Genomic DNA, 20,362 nt, shown 5'->3' on the forward strand with positions numbered 1-20,362 from the left:
CAAATCAAATAAATAAATGAGCAATGTCATACCATTTCCGTTGAGAAAAAAATATTTTATTGATCTTATATAATGTTCATAGAAACAAAGTTTCACCTTTTCATAACAAAAGTAAATGTCTACACTTCTCTGTGGCGTTAATCTATATTATAAATAATAATGTTTTAATTTTGACGCGCAATTAGTGAACTAAGCTAACTTTTGAAACATATTCAAATTAAAACACGCAGCTGAACTTGAAAAATCACCTGCTTTAAAAATCCCGACTGAAATCACAAATCCCTAGTGAGGCTATCATAACTCATCCATGAAAGGGTTAACCCTCCCGAGACGGTAATTGACGTGGACGGGGTTGGGGTCATTGTGTTAACATCATATGTTCTTTGTATGGCTGAATTGGAGGCGTGTGCTGTGGCGCGCAGAGGAAGGGAGGGCAATCTTGTCCGGATGCTAATAAGACCCAATGGCTGGCGCAAGGTGGACAGGAGCGCTGAGAACAGAAGGGGGTGGACGAAGGAGAGAGAAGATCTCAAAAGACGCGAGAAATTAGGACGCAAAAAGAGGATGACAGCGCCAGAGGAGGGATTTGTAGTCTGGGGAAGCGTCGGGCTTTAGGTGTGTGCGCCTCCTAAAGGGGAGCTGGAGAGGAGAGAGGAGAGGAGCGGTAAGTGAGCAGAAAAACCCTTCAAAACACCTGCGTCAAGACAGGCACCTGTGGAGGAATCGAGAGTAGCACAGGAACGCAGCGCCTCTACTGAGAAACTTCTTCAGAAACCCTCATGCTGCATCACTTTAAATACCTGATGTCAAACTTTTTAGATACTTCGACCAGTCGGAACACTTTTTGGGACTGTTAAAAGCAATATCCACTTTGTAGTTTAACTTCTAATTTATTATTATTATTTTTTTTTTTAACAATCCAAATACCTCAAATGGGCACACTTTAAGTTTATTTTAAAATACCAGCACCAGTTATCCATGATTGGGTATGGACCAAGATCTGACCCTCATTCAGTTGCTGTCACACACCTGGAACAGGGCTGTCATCCTGAGCCTCTGAGCTCCAACCCTCCCCAATGAAGCAGTTCTGGTGGGCCCGCCTGGCACCGCTCGGCCTGCTTGCTGCTTGTACCTGCCTAGGCGTGGTCCAGGGATGCGGACCCGGTCCTGGGTACGGCACGCGTTCCAGGCCCAGGAAGCTCACACCTATGCGCTACAAGCAGTTCTTCCCCAACTTCTCTGAGAACACCCTGGGGGCCAGTGGCAGGGCCGAGGGCAAGATCTTGCGCAACTCCGAGCGCTTCAACCAGCTGGTGTGCAACTACAACCCAGACATTGTCTTCAAGGATGAGGAGAACACGAGCGCAGATCGAGTCATGACTAAGGTGAGGTTGGTGTGTTGTGGATTTACATTTATCACTTGGTCTCAGTTGGGTTACACTTCCACTCCAGGAAAATGAACAGTGTGGCCTGACAGATGGATGTTTTTTGTGTCTTTGTACTATCAATTAATAGAGTTGCACTGATCAGGCTTTACCTGGTCGATATCTGAGAGTATTTAAATCAGATATTCAGATTTGACTATAAAGTTTTTATAGTCAAATCTGATTTTGGCTGACTTTAACATTTCTGGCACAAGCGTTCTTTTATTGACCGCAATCTGACAGAAAATGGGCCAGGAGGTCGGGATTCGAACCCCAGATGACTTCTTTGCATGCGGATTCCCTCCTATGGGGCCTCTGCATTGCCATTAAACAAAGCCCCACAACACTGATTTTTGGATGTTGTTATTTCAAGGAATATAACACAAAGATGTGCTGCTTGCTCTTTGAGGTGGATTTGAATGAAAAATAAATTGAAAGAGAACGTGTTTCCTCGTCTTTAACAACGAGAGCAGAACATAAAAATAATAAATTACAAGATTATCTATAGGCATTGAAGAATACTCCCTAAACTTTCTCAATCAAAAAAAAAAAAAAGAAAGAAAAAGTCAAATCTGTGGGAGTTTTGATCGGGTCACTCAAAAATCTGATTCTATTTAGTATTTGATCAACCGCTTGCCAATCAAGGACAAATTAGTCAATTTTTTTATGTGTGGACAATTGATCAGCGTGTTGCTGTCGATTTAAAAAAAAAATCTTTTGTATTTAAACGCTGGCTGAGATTTGTAGCTCATATACTTTCTGCTATGTTTGTTACGTTCAGCTCAAATCAAAGGACGTCACTCAATGTTTGCTAAAACTCTGTACTCCCTCCTCCATCTTTTATAGATTACACAATCGGGACGTAATGCTGTGCACCAGCTCCTCCACAGAAACTCCTTTTTAATCTTTAGCCAAAGATGTTGACACTGAAAACTAAATATTTAAATTGCAGATTTTGTTCTCTTAATACAGGGGTGCCCAAAGTCGGTCCTCGAGGGCTGGCATCCTGCATGTTTTAGTTCTCTCCCTGGTTTAATGCACCTGGATCAAGTAATGGCTCGTTAGAAGGCCTAAGAGGAACATTGACAAGCTGAAAAGGTTGTTACTACCACCAGGGAGAGAACTAAAACGTGCAGGAAGCCGGCCCTCGAGGACCGACTTTGGGCACCCCTGTCTTAATAGAACAAAAATCCACTTGTGTGCCAGTAAGTTTTTGCGTTTGTATTTGCTTACTAGGGATAGAACCCCAAATGTATTGATCTTTGGGGGGAAAAAAAAAAAAGGACAATTGCGGGTATTGAAAAAAACACATTTTCAGCCGAACTCTTTCTGAATCGGATGTAGCTCTATCCATCATACGGAGGATTCTGGTAAATGTTTGGGATGTAGGTCTGTGTTGCTTCGTCCTCCCAGAGTGATTGTACGTGATGAAAATCTTTAATTGTATGTGCATACCCTCTGTGTACCCAATCAGAATGTGTGCATATGACCCCCCCTACACGTGAAAGACGCTCTTTGTGCGTCACTTCAAGAACTCCGAAGAAGTCGCCTATACTAAAATTCCCGCCTGCTGAAGTAATGGCACCGTCGGAAAAGCGACTATTGTGGTTGTGACAATGAAACGCCTCTCTTCAATGGCATTGCGAGAGAAATGTACCCAGTTTGTTTTCTGCCCCTCACTCTTTCTCACTCTTTCTGTCACATTCCCAAGTCCAAGCCCATACATTCTTCCCCTCTGGCCTCCTCGTTCGCCTCAACCTCGACCCTCCTCTGCATTGCTTTCTTCTCACAGAGCTCCTGAACTTGCTCTCATCCTCTATTTTTTATTTATTTTTTTGCCTTTCATCATTTTGCTGCACAAATATATTTTAAAATTACTTGTAAAGGCCACAAGATGACTAAAGTGATCATGCACTGAAGAAGTAGTGAGTGTATCATCCCAGATGCTGCTGCTGTCATCATATTTTTGTTCCACTCCCCCCCCCCAACTCTCTATTTTGCGACAATGCTGACACAGACTGCAACATTATGGCCCATGGGGGTGTTAAGAGTCACTGTGCACACATTTGATCAAATGTCTCAGGGGTGAAAGTGTCTAACTCGAGCCTGGAACAATCTGGAAAGGCAGAGAATGGCCTTGATTATTCTGCCACCCTGTTGAAAAGACCAAAGAATGTGCTAAACTGGCTACAGTAGGTTGCAGTCTGATTGTTTGCACAAAGCTGAGATGGCCTTTAGCAGAGCGAGGGAGGAACTGTGTTTTATCGGTCTCTATACTTAGGTGTAGATTTGGATACATGGCTCTGGTAACTGTAGCAGTTCCTTTGCTGTTTAAGGAAGCTTGCAAACGTCTGCTGCATGAGCATGAGTTCGGCTCGGACGCCATAGAAAGCTCATTCAAATTTGCAAATGGAGACGCAAGACATCCGAGAGCTCCCTGCGAGAGACGTTTCTCAATCGATCGATAAGAGATTGGAATCGGCAAGATTTCCCTTGCTCTTTTTCATTAAATGTATCATAGCTAGGTTTGCTTGATTAAAAACATCAGCCAACAGCATGTACTTTTACTCGCTTTTTAGTTTAGTAAAAACGGGGTGTGTGCCTATATAAATGCAGACCATCTTTAACCTTCTTGTCAAGGAAAATACTGATTTCTAGAGCCAGTAAGTGCCTGATCGGTGCATCTTGAGTTTAAAACTACGACCTCTAGCCAAGAACATCACGATGCACCAAATGAAAACCCATGCAAACGACTAAATATTACAGGGCGTGAATGCATGGAGCTTTAAAAGTTACAGACCACCAAATAGTACATTCAAGCAGTCCTTGCAAGTTTGTTTCCCTATGTGAGTCGATATTTTGTGCAGTTCTAGTTTTTAAAAACATGGAAACTTAACCAAAATCATATCAATTCCGTAAGATCTTTAGTCTAAGATGTTTATAAAGAGAAATATATAGTTCTTAAGATATGTCAAGACATATAATGGGCAGTTCTGGCACTCTGCCTGTTAAACTAATGCAGTGTTGGAGCATGTGCTTGCTAATGTAAAACTATAAAAAGCTCATATTGTCCTCTACACCAGCGGTCCTCAACAACGTACCTCAAACCCACTGACCTTTACGAGGTCAGTGGGTTTGAGGTACGTCTTTAGATGTGTTCCTGCTCTAATACACTTCATTCAAAATCCTGCATTTCTCCTCAGCACACTGGTTACCAATCCTTTTAATTTAAACAAGGAAGTGTCTAAAACATGAACAGTTGCTTGTGGCTCTGTACCTGCCTGAAAACAGTCTGCATTTCTCCTATTCTTAAACCTTCCACCCGTGTGTTTTATTCTCCTGCAGCGATGTAAGGACTGTTTAAACAGGTTGGCCATTGCCGTGATGAACCAGTGGCCAGGGGTGCACCTGCGCGTGACAGAGGCCTGGGATGAAGACGGCCACCACCCTCAGGGCTCTCTGCACTACGAAGGCCGGGCCGTGGATATAACCACAGACGACAGAGAAACAAAGAAGTACGGCATCCTGGCCCAGCTGGCTGTAGAAGCAGGATTTGACTGGGTCCATTATGAGTCTAGGTATCACATCCACTGTTCGGTCAAAGCAGGTAAGTTAGATTTTTTTTTTTTTTTTTTTTTTTACTTACAAGTGCATCTCAGTGAATTAGAATATTATGAAAAGTTTATTTCAGTAATTCATTTCAAAAAGTGAACTTCATTACGTTCAATATTCTGTTAATTTTGACAATTGTGACTTACTAAGCAGTGTCTGCATTCAGTCGTTGGTTATGGCTCTGTGTATTTGGAGCATATATCCGAGGGATTCTACCTGCTGCTCTGCTGGGCCGTCTCTGAGTCAATGTTGCACTAATAGAGGCCGTAAACTCATGAAGTGTACGACCCATGTGTAACTTTATGCGGCCGCAGCAGGTTCGAGTCCTGGTCTGTTGACCTTTGCCGAATGTCTTTTCCTCTCTCACAACTCACTTTCATGTCCAATCACTGTCAAAGAAAGGCCACTAGAGAAGAGAAAATATAAATGTATATAAAAAAAAATATCTCGGAATTGCATTTGTGTGCACACACTTTTTCCTTTCACCAAGCTTTCCATTTAAATGCTTGGAAACAGCACTATGAACAGACGGCTTCTTTAGCAATGAGTTTTAGTATCTTTCTTCCCTGTGGAGGATGTCAATGACTCCTGAATCGTGGACAGTCTTTCATCCTAATGTTCTTAGAAACAACATTTTGGGAGGTTGATATTATTTTTACGACACATTAAGTGAAGTTTACAGAAACAAATGTTTGAATTGCAGACCTTTGTGTAAAATGCATTTACAATAGTCTTAGTTTTTGATTTTAAAAAGCTTGAAACAAACTTTTAATTATTCTAATTTACTGAGTCGCCCCTTCTGCATGAAGAATAAAATGTATCGCCTTTGAAATATTTTTTTAATGCTAAGGACAGTAAGGATCACTTTCTGTTTCATCCTCTCTGCAGATAAATCTGAAGCAGTGGAGAGGGGTGGCTGTTTCCCAGGCTGGGCCCGGGTGACGGTTGCTGGAGGGAGGCAGAAGACTCTGTCATCACTGGCCTCTGGCGACCGGATCCTGGCTCTGTCTGGGACAGGTCAGGTCGTGTACAGCCAAGTCCTCTTGTTTCTGCACCGGGACCAGGAAAGCCGGTCTGTCTTTCTGTCTCTGGAGGCGGACGGTGGCAACCGACTGGTCGTGACTCCACATCATTTAGTGTTTTTAGACCCCGACTGTGGACGTGACGCGAATGAGTATCGGGCCGTGTTCGCGAGCAGAGCCAGAGCCGGGGACTGCGTCCTCATCGGCACACCGGGGGGTCAAACGGAAACATCCCGAATTGTATCCGTCTCTCTTACTGAAAGTGTGGGAGTGTTTGCGCCCCTCACTGAAGCTGGAACTATGTTTGTTGACGGGGTGCTTGTGTCCAGCTACGCGCTGCTGGAGGACCACGACCTTGCACACTGGGCATTTGGACCTTTACGGCTTCTCCGTTCCCTGAAGCGCTCATTTTGGGGGGAAGACGTAAAAGGGCAGCAAAAAGCTGGCATTGAGACTGCAACACAGTTTGGCACAACAGAAAAAGTAAGTATTCACAAGCAAGACAATCTCAGCGAACCTCTTAGAGTGAAAGATCAAGAGCAGTGCTCCTTGAAGACATCAGAAGTACACTGGTATGCTAGACTACTCTACAGATTTGCATGCATCTTCTTAGACTCCGACATTTTCCATGCTTAAAAGTTGAAACATACTGCAGGCCACACCTGAAGTAAAGCTGCTGTTTGTTTTCCTTCAGATAAGAAGGATGTGAGAATCTGAAATTGCTGGTTGGCTTTTTACACTACTGTCTGTATGCTAATCTACTGTCGATGCATAACATAAGCAGTCTGTAAGATATGTTGAATAATGAAATTATTGGTCAGAAAAGATTTAAACCAAATATTACTGTATATCAGTCAGTATTTGTACAGCTGTTATTTCGTTTTGCATTAAAAAGAAAAAAAGAAAAATATGATGGGATAGGAATGAATTCCCTGTACAACAGAATCTTTATTTTTGTACTTCATGAATCATAATATATAGAGGTTGCATTTTATTATTGCTATAATAATTCTACAACTTGTATTGTAAGCACTGACTTGGCATCGTATCACCAAACGAATAAAAATGTAATTCCATAAATGCAATATTTGTGTTTTCTTTAGCTTCTGCACATTTTACAGTGATTTCTCTTTGACTTGTTAAGCAAAATGTGGCTGGAGGATTAAGGTCCATGCAAGGTAAAGAAGTTAACAAAACGCTCAACTGTGCCACTCCTTGACTTTATCGCCTTGAGATTATTGGAGTAAAGGGTTTCCTCTGTGTGATGTGCAACAATTCCAGTTTGAATTATGCCAGTTTTATGACGTCTGAGTTACTGTTCTTTTACATTTAAACACTATGCTTGTTTGGAGGGCAACAAGTGTCTAAATCAAGTGGATTCAATATTTTTAGCTGTCGCAAAGTAGATAAGAAATGAAACAATTTAAACTTTTTCTTCAGCAAATGTCCTTAACTTGGAAAGTATGAAGGCGGAACGTGCTCCGCTGTGCAACCCGCCAGGAAATATGAAAACATTTTATTTTGACTATGAAATGTAATTTCATGCTTTTGTGTATATGATGAATTCTGATCTTAGTAGTTTTGTAATTACTCCCATTTTATATTTACAAAAGCATATTTGTGTGGTTTTTTTTTTTTCTTTTTGTTTCTAATATTTGAAAAGGTTTTGGGGATTTTTGGTCCTAAATATACACCTAAGGAGAAACTGTGACCCCCAACATGCACATTAAACACTTGATCTAAAATATTTTATTTGTTATCAAGACACATGCTTTAAATGTAAACAGAAATGGAAAAGGTAATGGACTTGCGTTAATAAAATGAGGATGAGGTTATACACCCCCTTGTGGAGGAATTGTGTATTGTCATCTGGATAACATAAAGTGGTTTCTCAAACGTAAAATAACAAAGTTGGTTTTTTTTCATAATACTAAATTAATTTACTACAAAAACATATTAATATATATATATACATAGCAAAATGTACCTTGTTAATCCCTGTAACTATACATCAGATGCATGCATTAGGCATTCTGTAGGATGTTACCAGAACCCAGTGACCTCAATAATAAAATATTAAGAGGATAAACCGCAGATAAACAAAACTCAGCTATGTGAAAGAGGCTTTTTATGACTTCTTTTTGCCATTTCTTTTTTTTTTTTATTGAGTGACCTTTAAATTTTAAGTGTAAAAAATAAAATAAAATTAGAAACATCCAACTAAAGACAAAAAATGCATTGTGCTTGCCAGGCTCATATTCCATTGTAAACATCTGTGGAGGTATTCCAGGGGATTATCCTTGAAGCGCAGGAGCCAGATGGGAAAGCATTGGCCTCATCGCCTGGCCAATAGGAGCACCTTGGCGTTTTAATACCACCCTCTGTTCAGATCTGTTGACCAATCAGTCAACCCGCTCTAACCAGTCTCAGCCCCCTCCAAAATCTGATCTAATTGTCTTAAAGCTGAATGGGGAGTTAAGTAATCCTGTCACTGGAACCAGTAATGCCTTATTTTCCAAATGAAAACATGTTCACCTCGCATTCAGACGAAGAGAAACTCAAACATTAGCTGACCAAACAGAACCAGAGGAAAACTGCTGGCGCAAATCTCCAACAATAAAATCTGTATGTGGGGACAGCTCTCTGAAAGAGTCAAAGGTGGCACATGCGGGGTTCATGAATGTAGGGGAAATTGAAGACATAGTATGTATTTCTACAATTTTTATGAGGCAGAAGCTGGCAAGCTGTTTTTATTCTCCTTAGACTTTGTGAAGAGCTTTAGTCATTTTCACGTTAAACCCCACAGAGGTTTAACATCTTCCACCGTACACTGACCTCCTAATTTAACAGCATCTCTGGTGTACAATAACCTAAAATAAATTGATATTTTATTGCAGAAACATAATCTCAAATAAGATAAGACTGCGGTTCTCTTGTCTTTCCCATTTTGAAGAGGGACAACTTGAAATTGAAATATGTACCCTCACATGTATGCCACTGGACGTCATGGAGAAAAATTGAGCTTCTCAATATATCAGCATAAAAAGGTAATGAAGGAAAGGTCACTTGTTTTCAATTTATAATTCATAGGTTGTTTTTTTTAACACCCTGATGTCCTTAAAAAAGAGCAGAGTACTAAACACTTCAGTTGCTTCTAGTTTATATGAATTATTAGTGTTACTTGCTACCAAGTGTTGTGCCAATGAAAATAAATGTAGAGGGTGTTGTAAATTATGTCATATTCGTTTAGTTTCGTGTTGAAAAGTTGACGTTGGAGCAACAATACCCATTAGGTTTAACTCAAACCAGAACATTTTGTTTCAGCTGTAACACTCTACATTATTTCTGTGCTCTGCTCTCAAAGTCTATCAGATTTCTTTTTTCTAGCACAACTGCAGATAATGCTCCAGCAGCCGTGAAAATTCTGTCATCTACAGTGAATGAAACTGAAGAATTCGATAAAAAACAAAAAAAACCTACTTTTACTGCGGCTCTTCGTTTTGAGCTGCTTCTAGATTGTACGTCCCCCTCTGAGACGTGTCAGGAGTGGCCGTGGATCAAACTTGTGACCTTCTTCCAGTGGGACAGGCTGTTCCCCATTTTCTGTAAGTTCACAGGGTCATTCCAAATGACATTAGAGCTTTAGTGTGTGTATTGCCTCAGGCCTTTTCACAATGGGATCAAGAAAGGAGGGTTGGGAGGAGGTTGGCGCCTTCATGAAAGGTTACCTACAAAACCAAGAGCTAACCTTGTACTATGCATGTGTGCATGTTCATAGATTATAGAAGGGCTTGGGAAATGGCTACAGTTTCCTGCTAAATGAAACGGCTTTGTAGGCAAACTGTTCTTGGATTTTAAGTGCTAAATGAGAAAGAGAGTGTTAGTCAAGATGAGAAGCAGATTAATTCTCAGAGCAGCTGTTTTGAACTTATTTTTCCCTGGCTATTTGTTTTATTTTTGAGTAATTTTCTGACATGGATAAGGCATCAGATGAAGAAAAGCAACAACTCAGACGGCGCCCTTTTGCTATTTGCGACCCTACACCTCTAGGATCTTATAGGCAACTAAAATTTACACCTACGTTTTCATACCACTCACAGTTATGGTAAACATGGACTACGATGGTGTTGAACCGAGAGAAGAACTGCCTATCACATTTATTAACTGCAGGCTATGCCCAAGCAAAAAACCTGAAGAAGTAAACAACTAATATGAGTTTTTTAGATTCCTAGTGTTACTTGGTCAAAAATATACTATACTGTGGACTAAGCATTATAAACACCATATGACCAAAGTAACCGCTCATTTTTTTTTGTTTACATATATATAAACTTGGATTATGGATTAAGAATATGGATGACTCTTCTTGAAAAGCTCTCCATGAGGTTTTGGAATTATGAAGGCTTTCCACTATTCTTCCACTAGGGCATTTGTTATGTCTTGCAGTGACGTTGGGCAGTAAGGACTGGGTTGCAATCTCTGATCTAATACATCAGGTTTAGGTCAGCACTTTGTGAAGGCCAGTTAGCTTCCTCCATAATAAACTCGCTCATCCGTCTCGTTTTGGAACGTGCTTTGAGATCTGGTGTGGAGTACTGGAGTAAAAAGGAATCATCCCTCAAGCTGTTCCCACAAAGTTGGAACATAATTTTAAAAAACAAACAAACAAACAAACAAACATCTAAAGCAGAAGAAATGTTTTCAAATTCAAAAAAGATTTGAAAAAGCGTTTCGGGTGCAGCAAAAGTATTCCTAGAAGTTGCCCCCCCCCCCCCTGTTCCCTCACTCCCCCCAAAAAGTTACTAAAGTAAATGTAACTACTTACTTCCAACTTCTGAAAATAGATAAAGAACTGTTTTTTCTTTTGCTACTTTCTCATTCCTTTTCTCATGACATTTCACAACAATACAAAAAGCCCTTTTGTTGAAGTAATAATCAGTGGTTTTTGGAGTTAATATAATAAGCCATACATATTATGGCTTATTACGGCAGTATATTTAGAGGAGACAAATTTTGTTTTCTGTATCAAATTAAATCAATTTAAACACATGACATATTTTTTTTAATTAAATCTTTGTACAAACACTGTAATTGTGTCATAGAGGGAGATGTTGAATTATTTTCCACTGATTACACCTAAGTTTCGTAATGATTCGGCAAAACGAAATGTTTCCCAACAAATTCTGGTCAGGATCAGATTTTTAAAAATCTTATTGTTTTACAACATGAAACGTTCAGTAAATCTAGTAAAAAAAAAAAAGTATAAAAATAAACTGTCGTAATACTATATTTACATTTGCTGTAATTGCTTACCAATATTAATTTGTATAAATAGGGAATTAACTCAGAAAGCGTTTTTTTCTTAACTGTGAAACCCAGCTAAATCACTCACAAACAGGGATACCAGTGTAGCTCTGCTGTTACAATCATAACAATCTAATGAAAAATGGCTTCCCTGGATCGAAAATCTAATGACCTAATATCTATTATCCACCATATTTCAGTGGCCGCGCTTTCGAAATTAAAATCCCATGTTGCGTGCTCAATGATCAACCTCCACAGGGTTTATCTCTTTAGCATCACCCCCAAGTTGTAACATATGCTCCGGTGAGGCATAATTACGAATCGCTCGTTTGGATGAATTAATTTTCGACGTAGTTGTTTATAACGTAGCACAGCTAGCATAGGCTAGCCACTTTAGTGGAACAGCCGTTTGGAGACGCAACGCAGTTTAGCGAAGGGAAAGAAGAGATGCTAGTGACCCAATACAAGGGTACCCATGCAAAGTTGAACTGCAAATTCAGTTAGATGAAAGTCAGCACTCGGCAAAAAAAAACAAAAAAAAACTTGAAGGAAACCATTTTTCCCTGGCTTGTCTACAAAGTTCAGCGCAGCACTTTCCGGATACAGACAATTTATGCAAACTTGCTGCAACGAACGACCTCTTCGAGTGAGATTCCAGAACATAACTGGAGCTTGCTAATGTTAGCCCTCAAGCTACGTTCACCATCGCTACGTGGAGCCAGGAAACATTTTTCTGGACTAGCCGGAGACTTGCTTTTGGATACAAAAGTTCCCCGACTGGTCATTACAGAAGTCCGGCCGTTGGTTAGCCGGGTAACGACGGTGTTGTCCGTGTAGTTAAACAGCTAGCAAAGCCTGCCTGCTGACTGACTTGCCTTCCGCCGACTTGCACTTCCCCCACTCTCACAACAGCCGGGGCTAGCCGCAGCGTTAGTCCGGGTACATAAAATGAAGCGAGCATCAGCATTTTCGGAAGCTTTGTGGCTCTTTAGATCTTGCTGATGCATGAGAAGAGGACATTATTTTTCTAAGGTAGGTAGGGACATGTGTGGCATGCTTTATTTCCTTGCAGCATACTGATCTAAACACACTAACCCTGACCTTAGACCGGTGTTAGCGCTGCTATCTGTAGCATTTAGCTGCCAGATGAATCTATCTAATTGCTGGAAAGCTAGCTGTGGTACCCTGTGTGTTCTCTTTCGGTTGTTCTGCACTGCTTGTATTCACATGGAGATCCAAGTAAAATCCAGTTGACATATTTCAAAACTACACGTCCCTGAGCGTAGTGTAGTTTCGGTTCTTGGGATTTCTTCGGGAAAGTTTGTAGCTGCGCCACAATAGGTAATTGTTAGCTTTGTAGAATTTTCGTCACTGACATGGATGCGTCTAATTGCTGGTTGGAACCAACCCTTTGAAGTCGGTGTTTACATTGAGAAAGTGCTTGGCTCTGCTATTATTCAGCTATAAACTCTTTATTGTAGTTCAGCAGCACACCCCAGTTTCTGATTATTACCATTTTATATCCAGATTTAATACTGTTCGCAGTTAGTTTGCAACACTAACTATAATGTGAAGTCTTGTGGACATCGTGTTTATTACTTTTGCTTCGATCAATTCTGTTTTTCCTTTATAGCAAAGCATATGGTATATCTTCGGAAACGTGTCGTCTTAAAGCGTGTTAGTGCTGGGGTATCGGATTGTGAAATGTGCGCCTTGTTTTGGAGTGTGTTTCGAGTGTTTCTCGCTCCCGATTGAGAACAGCGATGCAATGTTAAGACTGCTAAAGAGATTGTGTCCATTAGCTCAGTTGCATTCACACTCATTTTGATGCAGTTCGGGATGTTTTTACTGTGTATGTCTGTGGAGTCTTGTTTTGGTTGTAGTTGTAAAAAAAAAATTAAAAAAAAACCTGCTTTAAGATCGTCCAGGTTTTGATCGGGGAGCATATCTTTATTTGAATTCGAGTGATTTTCATTTAAGGCCCCAATACAGTATTTTGACCCCACACATCACTTCCCCTCTGTTCGTATTTCCTCCATGAAAATGAGGATATGTTTGTAATATATGCGTGATCATTCAAATAGATGTGGCAAAAATCTTTGCTTAACCTTAACTGTTATCCCCTGATGTTTATTCGTATTAATTACAATTTTTAATTTAAATATGATCTTTTTTGTTAACGTCGTTTGCTTTCAAACTGTTTAGGAGTGGTGCTTTTGAGTGAATTCGTAAAAAAAAAGACAGAGCAAAGAAATCAAAAACAAAACGATGTCATCTACTTCCATTTACTTTTATACAATGAAAAGGAAACATTACGAAATGCATGTACTCAGGGCTTATGACACAATTGTTTTGTAATACACGAAGAGCCACTTGGAAAATTAATTACTCGTGTATTTATATGCACACGAGTTGTCGCACTTATTGTTCTCTCCTTTCTCATCTATTATGTGGCTAAAACCGATTCGCATTCATTGTTTGTTTTACGGCGTTTCGTTGAGCGCTTCAATCCCATGGCGGAACTATTATTTCTCAGTGACCGTGTTCTGCACGAAAAGGGCTCCGCTGCAACAGGAAGCTCTTAATAAGGAAGTTGTATTTTCTTTGTGTATCCCGTTTTGTGGCTGTTTAATTAAATAATACACAGCTTAGTTGCGAGCTCGAGGGCTTTTTGTCCACGGAGGCTTCATCGACGTGGATTATGCATCGCTTGGTAAATAAGTTGGATCGTTAAAAAGCCATTTCTGAATGATCGCTCGTACGTAACCTTCGCGGTATTTTCATGAGTTGGCGTTAAATCTCGGTTGCATTAATAATAAAGCTACGAAATTAACACATGGGGATCACAGGAAAGTCTAAATGTGGCTGTCTTATTAAACTAGCTGTGTCGCTGATTTAGTATTTTTACGTTGAATTGCTTAATGCAGTGTTGTGCATCCGATGCTTGTTTTTATTCTAAATATTTGAGTTGTTTGGTTTTCAGATTGCAATCAGTGCCTTGCATTTTTGAGACGTGTGACTTTGTAACACTTTACTGTCAGTGTTTTATCCAAGTTGTTGGGTATTTCAAGTAAGCAGACTTAATCTCGATGGTTTTGCCCATTTCTGAAGTAAAGGAAATCATTCCAATAATTTTGATATGTGCTAAAAGTTTTCTCGTACCTGCCCTGTTTGTGATCCACAATTTTGTTTTGTTTTGTAGATCTCTGTTAAGGAGGTCAAAATTTGTACGTGGAATGGACGAGCAGAAATCGAACTGCGAAGAGAATGACTCTGAACCAACAGGTAAAGTTATCATGGTATTCCATTTCATACCTGCTCCAATTAAGCTTTTTCTAATTGATACTGATTTCCAACTTTCTTTCTGTTGAGTATTATTATTTCTTTAACCCTAGGGATAATCCTAAGGATTATACCAAATAATAGGAACAATGCTTGTTATGTTCTCGGATAGATGCACTGAATTTTAATCCAGCAGAAAATTGTTCTGTTGGTTGATGTGTTTATGATCCAAAATGAGTTGGGAGTTCTTGAATGTGATGCATTTAATATTTAAAAGAACAAGAAAAAAAATGCCTTTTTTTGTTATGTTTATTGATGCATCTTTATTTTGGATATAGTTTTTTTTTTATGGGGAGATGGATCTCTAATTTAATTTGAACTAAGCAGTAATAAATAATTTGATATCTCTATATATCTGTTTTATTTATTTATTTTTTGTATTTGCTAGCAGATGATAGCGCCTCTGGACACCAGCCCGTCTCCCTCCAGGAGTCGTCCAAAGTCTCTCCTTCCGCAGACGAGTCTGGTGTTGATGCAACCTCCTCCAGCACACCTGTGTAAGTTCCCTGTTTGCCTCAGAATTGCCTGTTTCTTTAATACAAGATTATGTTCATTTTTTTGTATCTTCTCATTAAAGTGATTAAAATGTTTGTTTTTTTTTATTATTATTATTATTTTTATCATTATTATGTGGACAGAGAATGCATTCGTGCCTGTGCCCTTTGTAATTGTGTGGAGCGGAGTTTGCTTGGACAGCGGGAACTGCGACACTTCAGGTCGTCGTTGGAGCGACCAACTCAAAAGCCATCAGCTTTCCCACTGCCACTGCCCGGAAATGATGACCTGTCTTCCATTGGTTTTTCTGACTCTTCTTGTCTGACGGCACTCTTTGACGACTCAGGTTAAGCTCAAAATGCGTTTCTGTGCCGTTTCGACATCGCAAGGCAGTCACGCTCTTCTTTTTTATTGACATTTGTGAGGTATTTTCTGTTTATTGTTGCGATGAGCAGGGGGTTGTTGGGTCCACCACTGGTGTGCGGTGTGGTCAGACGGGGTGAAGCAGACGAAAGACGAGGAGCTGGAGGATGTGGATAAAGCTGTTATCTCAGGGACTCAACGGGTGAGTCTGCGCTCCATCAACTTTACATGGAGTGTAAGAGAAATATTAAATGATCACTTTTGTCAGGAAATTGAGTGTTTTCTTCTCTTGGTTTATTTCAGCTTTGTGAGTATTGCAAAAGACTGGGTGCAACCATACAATGCCATGTAGAGGGCTGCTCGCGATTCTACCACTTCCCGTGCTCTGCGGCCAGTGGATCCTTCCAATCCATGAAGCAGTTGGTCCTCCTCTGTCCAGAGCATATAGACAAGGCTGAGGAGTTGGGTAAGAGACTTTCTCTTCATACCTTACTTATAACTTTGAGTGTGCTTGTAGTATAGGAGTTATGCTATCAGCTATCCGGCAGCTACTCTCCTTGCTCCTGTGTTTTGATTAGTGACTGTGTTATTACTGCCTGTTATTATTTTTAAGTATGTACAAGGTGGACATCCAATGAGATGTGAGCACAGTTAGCACTTAGCAGGTTCAGAATTGACTTCTTTTGACTAAATCTTAAAAGGATTTGACTGTAATTTTCCATTTAAAAACAGCTGAATTCTCTGACACTGTAGAAAATCTCGTTCCATTGTTCCAAACTGTCCCACTTAATAGATCAAGTAACTGAAATTCATTCAAAAAGCAAAAAAAAAACAAACTGATGATGCAATTTTCCCTTTGCAAATCTGTATTTGTATATTTTGCTTACAGCTGGTGAGGAGGCCTGGTGTGCAGTGTGCGATTCAGTTGGGGAGCTCACAGAGCTACTTTTCTGCACGGGTTGTGGCCTCCATTATCATGCGTCCTGCCTGGAAATCGGTGCCACGCCTGTCCAGCGGGCAGGATGGCAGTGCCCAGAGTGTAAAGTGTGCCAGACTTGCAGGTAAGTTCGACATGTGGACAAACTACATCCACACTTAAGATTTGGGCTGCATATCTTTGTTTGAAATGACATGTGTATTGTTTTCAAATAACACCAAGTTCTTTAATTTCACTTTTAGACAACCAGGAGAAGACTCCAAAATGTTGGTGTGTGATGCTTGTGATAAGGGATATCACACGTTCTGCCTCCAACCAGCCATGGATTCTCTTCCCTCTGACCCTTGGAAATGCAGAGTTAGTCACTTTTTGATTTTCATCTCTTATTAGCAGTAACACTATCTATTACTATTTATGGCATTTTTGCTATTTATAAGATTTTGTTGCGCTAATCATCCGGCAGTGAATTAAAAAAACAAAACAAAAACCTAGAAAACCTCTACTGACATCCTCTGATTAAGCATACACACATAAACAATCTAATGTTGTAAAAGTCTGAAAATTGTACATGCATCATGTTTACAAGAATAATGATCTGCTTTTAGACGGATTAAACAGTCGATTAATCCGTCTAATCGGATATTAAAACCATATTAAAGTGTTACCTGTTAGAATTTAGCTGATGGAATGAAATATGCTCTCCACTTTGAGGAATTGGTCCTTATTATCACCATGTCGTGTTTTTCCACAGAGGTGCCGCGTATGCATGGAGTGTGGCGTCCGTGGGTTGACGCTGCCAGGTTCGGCCCAGTGGTTTGAAAACTACAACGTGTGTGAAGAGTGCCAGCAACACCGCAGCTCAGTGTGTTGCGTTTGCAGCAAAGCTGCCAACCCGTCTGTTGGGCTTCAGTGTTGCGACGTGTGCCACAGGTCCGCTTAGCACACAGTGGAGATTTAAATTGTGTTCATTAGAGACGCACCACTTTTTGCTTTTCCTTTGCAGTTTCCTTTCAGTTCTCGCCCGTTCACTCAGATTTATCCAGGAGTATAATGCGCACGAAAAGTGTGGTGAATGTTTTCTTATTTATCAGATTTTGTATTTTTGAACCTAACTATAAATTAGGAATTTACAAGGTTATATATGTATTTGCTCATGTCTCTCACCTTTTATCTGTTGTTGTTGAACTCCAAAAATGTAACCAAAGAACACTGTTGTTTGTTTGACTGTTATAGATTGAAAATTAATGGAAACTTATGTTTTTGATGCATTTGAACAAACTTAATTTTTCAATATTTGACCTGCTGATCTACTCCAGCCTCAATCAACTGGTGCATCCTGGTGCGAGCTGATGTTCTTGTAATACAACTTTTTTTTTTTTGCTTTTCTCAGATGGATGCACATCGAGTGTTCTGCACTGGGAGAGCTTTCAGAAGCCAAGGACATCTGTCTTCTTTGCAAGGAGGATCAGCAGCAGCAACCTGCTGGTCAGACCTGCATGGACGACATTCAGTCTGGGGAGGAGATGACAATCCAAGCTGACCTGGTCACTGAAACGGCAGCAGATTCATCAGAAGCAACTCCCGGACAGAAAGGTGCAACCGGGATGGACGCCGTAAAAGATGAACCTCAGAAAGACGCCCCCATGGATTTGGGTATGTTAGAATTTCAAAGAACCTGAAAAGTTGAAGCTGAGGGAAAAAAAAAAAAAAGTTCTGGCTTTTTAATGAGCTCGTTTTTACTTGGTTTAGGTTTGGAGTCTGCAGTAGTTCACTCAGCAGATGTTAAGGGGAAGGAAATGAAGCAAGAACCGCAGGCGGCAGCAGAAGGATCCACCTGTCAGGAGTCATCTGCTTCAACTGTGTCTACAGGTGAATAAAAATAATTATTTTTGAAATAATTAGAATTTTTTTTTTTTTTGTGCACCCCAATAAATTAGAATAACTGAGAAACATTTATTTCAAGTGTCAATGTTAAAACAGCTTAGTAATGTTGTGCTTCTAAATATACAATGACAATAAAGGTAATCTAGAAATGAAACTCCTACATAAACATATAAATGAATTAAACACAAAGTGTTTAATTCATTTCTTCTCATTGGTGGTAGATAAACAGGTATAAACACTTGACATGTAGCACCATCTAATAAACCTAAATGTTTTTTTTGTTGTTTTTTTTAAGTTATCTAATATGCGAACGTAAATTGACTTTTTAAAATGTTTTTGTAGTTATGTGTGTATATATCTAATGCTGATAATGACGTATTTTTTAAATCCAGCTCGTGCTACGACGGAGCAAGGAGCCGCTTGTCTTCCTGCTGATGAACGGAGATCAGAGGAAATGCTCTGCGAGAAGTCTCAAAGCCCGCCCTCTCGGGTCTTCTCAGCAGAAACTCGGCGCGACATTAACCCTACGCCAGAGCCCACCGCATCATCACACCAAGCAACTGGAAGCGTGGAGGAGCACAAGCAAGAGTCCACCCTCTCTGGGACAGAAGCCCCGGAGGAGTCGTTACGGAGCGGCCGCGTCGTGGAACCGTTCAGAAAGGACGCGCAGAGACCAGCGGCCTTTTCTGTCTCTGTGGACAAACCCGAGCTGCCGTCCGTGGACGACAAACCCGAGAGGAGTCGGTGCCAAGACCTCCAGTCGCCTTCCGCCACCTCGCCGTCGGCAGACGCACAAGACGCGCTTTCTGCCATGGACGTGGAGGCGAGGCTGCTTCCTCAGTCCGAGGAGGAAGACGAAGAGGAGGACGACGAGCAAATGAAAGGACATCATTTGGACATAAAGCAGGAGCTGCAGGCAGCGAAGCCCGAGCTGCTGCTGGACGAGATGTCCAGCAGCAGCGGCTTCCTGGGCTCGCCCGGGGAACCGGACAATCAGCTGGCCATGGAGCTCGGACTGGTTCCCGCCGGCCGTTCCCACGGCGATAACCTCACAGAGACCGATGACTCGCTTCCCTTCGATGCCCTCCGGAGCGACAGGGAGAAGGCGAAACGGAGAGGGTCGCCGGGCCGTTCACGGGTCAAACAGGTGAGGTCACCATAACGTTGATTTTAATATCTGAAGGGTGAAAGTGTTTTTTTTTTTTTTTTTTTTTTTTAATGATAAAGTACCTTTTGGGTTGTTCATTTACCCTTTTATTTTAACTTGTAGGGGCGAAGCAGCAGCTTCCCTGGAAAGCGGAGACCTCGGGGTGGCGGCGGAGGAGGAAGAGGGCGTGGCGGGAGGTCACGCCTCAAAGCCATGGCGTCCTGCATCGATGCCTTTTTGGTGAGCTTTCCAATCACCTGGACTCGGAGCTCCTGTCCCAAAAAGTCCAAAACCTCTTTTGGGCATCTATGAAATTTACAAAAATGTCAACAGTCAGTTTGAGGAAGCCTGATCAATGCATTGCTTGATATGATCCGTCATAAAGCTGAATTGCAACCAAAGCATTTTCATACACAAAGTGAAACGGAATTAAAATGTGTTTGTTTTAGTTTTTCATGGCCTTTGGAAGATGTAAAGGAAGCACAGATATTGTATGCACATATCAGAAAAAAATAATAGTAAATACTCTCACTGGGGAGACAAAAATTAACTGAAGTAAGGACAACATTTTAAACCTCCAGATATATTTTGGGAATATTTGCAATCTGAAAGCCCAGCAGAAACACTGGGACAACATTATATGTCATTATAGTTGGTAACAAAGTGTAAATCAGCAACATCAGGTCTCAAGGGAAAGCCAATCAGAGAACAGATGAAGTGCTCCAAATGGCTTCAGCTAACTTTCTGTCTGCAATTATATTTAATGCTTAGACTGGAATGTTGTCACAGTCGGGATGAAGTGAGACGCATCCATGTCCTCGTAATAATATTT

The 20,362-nt window shown here is 40.7% G+C and overlaps 2 protein-coding genes across 3 annotated transcripts in view; both read left to right on the top strand.

The window, feature by feature from the left end:
* Positions 1-395: 395 nt before the first annotated feature.
* On the top strand, positions 396-7,143 carry dhh (desert hedgehog signaling molecule). Its single transcript, XM_014993298.2, has 3 exons — positions 396-1,385; positions 4,770-5,031; positions 5,925-7,143. Exons 1-3 carry the CDS (start codon positions 1,077-1,079, stop codon positions 6,692-6,694), a joined length of 1,341 nt encoding a protein of 446 aa, XP_014848784.2. The 5' UTR covers positions 396-1,076; the 3' UTR covers positions 6,695-7,143.
* Positions 7,144-11,656: 4,513 nt separating this feature from the next.
* The window catches only part of kmt2d (lysine (K)-specific methyltransferase 2D), a 34,023-nt gene continuing 25,317 nt past the window's right edge, over positions 11,657-20,362 (top strand). The window contains exons 1-13 of one of the 2 annotated variants that reach the window (XM_014993300.2): positions 11,657-12,394; positions 14,565-14,647; positions 15,093-15,201; positions 15,343-15,545; positions 15,655-15,764; positions 15,866-16,028; positions 16,452-16,623; positions 16,742-16,856; positions 17,251-17,429; positions 17,890-18,152; positions 18,249-18,368; positions 18,776-19,530; positions 19,654-19,770. In XM_014993300.2, the coding sequence (XP_014848786.2) occupies positions 14,599-14,647; positions 15,093-15,201; positions 15,343-15,545; positions 15,655-15,764; positions 15,866-16,028; positions 16,452-16,623; positions 16,742-16,856; positions 17,251-17,429; positions 17,890-18,152; positions 18,249-18,368; positions 18,776-19,530; positions 19,654-19,770 (2,355 nt within the window). In that variant the 5' untranslated portion in view covers positions 11,657-12,394; positions 14,565-14,598. The remainder of the gene's footprint in view (positions 12,395-14,564; positions 14,648-15,092; positions 15,202-15,342; positions 15,546-15,654; positions 15,765-15,865; positions 16,029-16,451; positions 16,624-16,741; positions 16,857-17,250; positions 17,430-17,889; positions 18,153-18,248; positions 18,369-18,775; positions 19,531-19,653; positions 19,771-20,362) is intronic. The other variant, XM_014993302.2, reaches the window with a different exon arrangement.

The sequence above is a fragment of the Poecilia mexicana genome, unplaced genomic scaffold (genome assembly GCF_051168715.1).
Source record: "Poecilia mexicana isolate PSO_F unplaced genomic scaffold, ASM5116871v1 scaffold_7, whole genome shotgun sequence".
Classification (NCBI taxonomy): Eukaryota; Metazoa; Chordata; class Actinopteri; order Cyprinodontiformes; family Poeciliidae; genus Poecilia; species Poecilia mexicana.

Excerpts from the sequence above, each read along its gene's own strand:
- dhh (XM_014993298.2), top strand. The coding sequence starts at position 1,077 with ATGAAGCAGTTCTGGTGGGCCCGCCTGGCACCGCTCGGCCTGCTTGCT. Across the intron at positions 1,386-4,769 it reads CAGATCGAGTCATGACTAAG|CGATGTAAGGACTGTTTAAA; the intron begins GTGAGGTTGGTG and ends ATTCTCCTGCAG. Across the intron at positions 5,032-5,924 it reads CCACTGTTCGGTCAAAGCAG|ATAAATCTGAAGCAGTGGAG; the intron begins GTAAGTTAGATT and ends TCCTCTCTGCAG.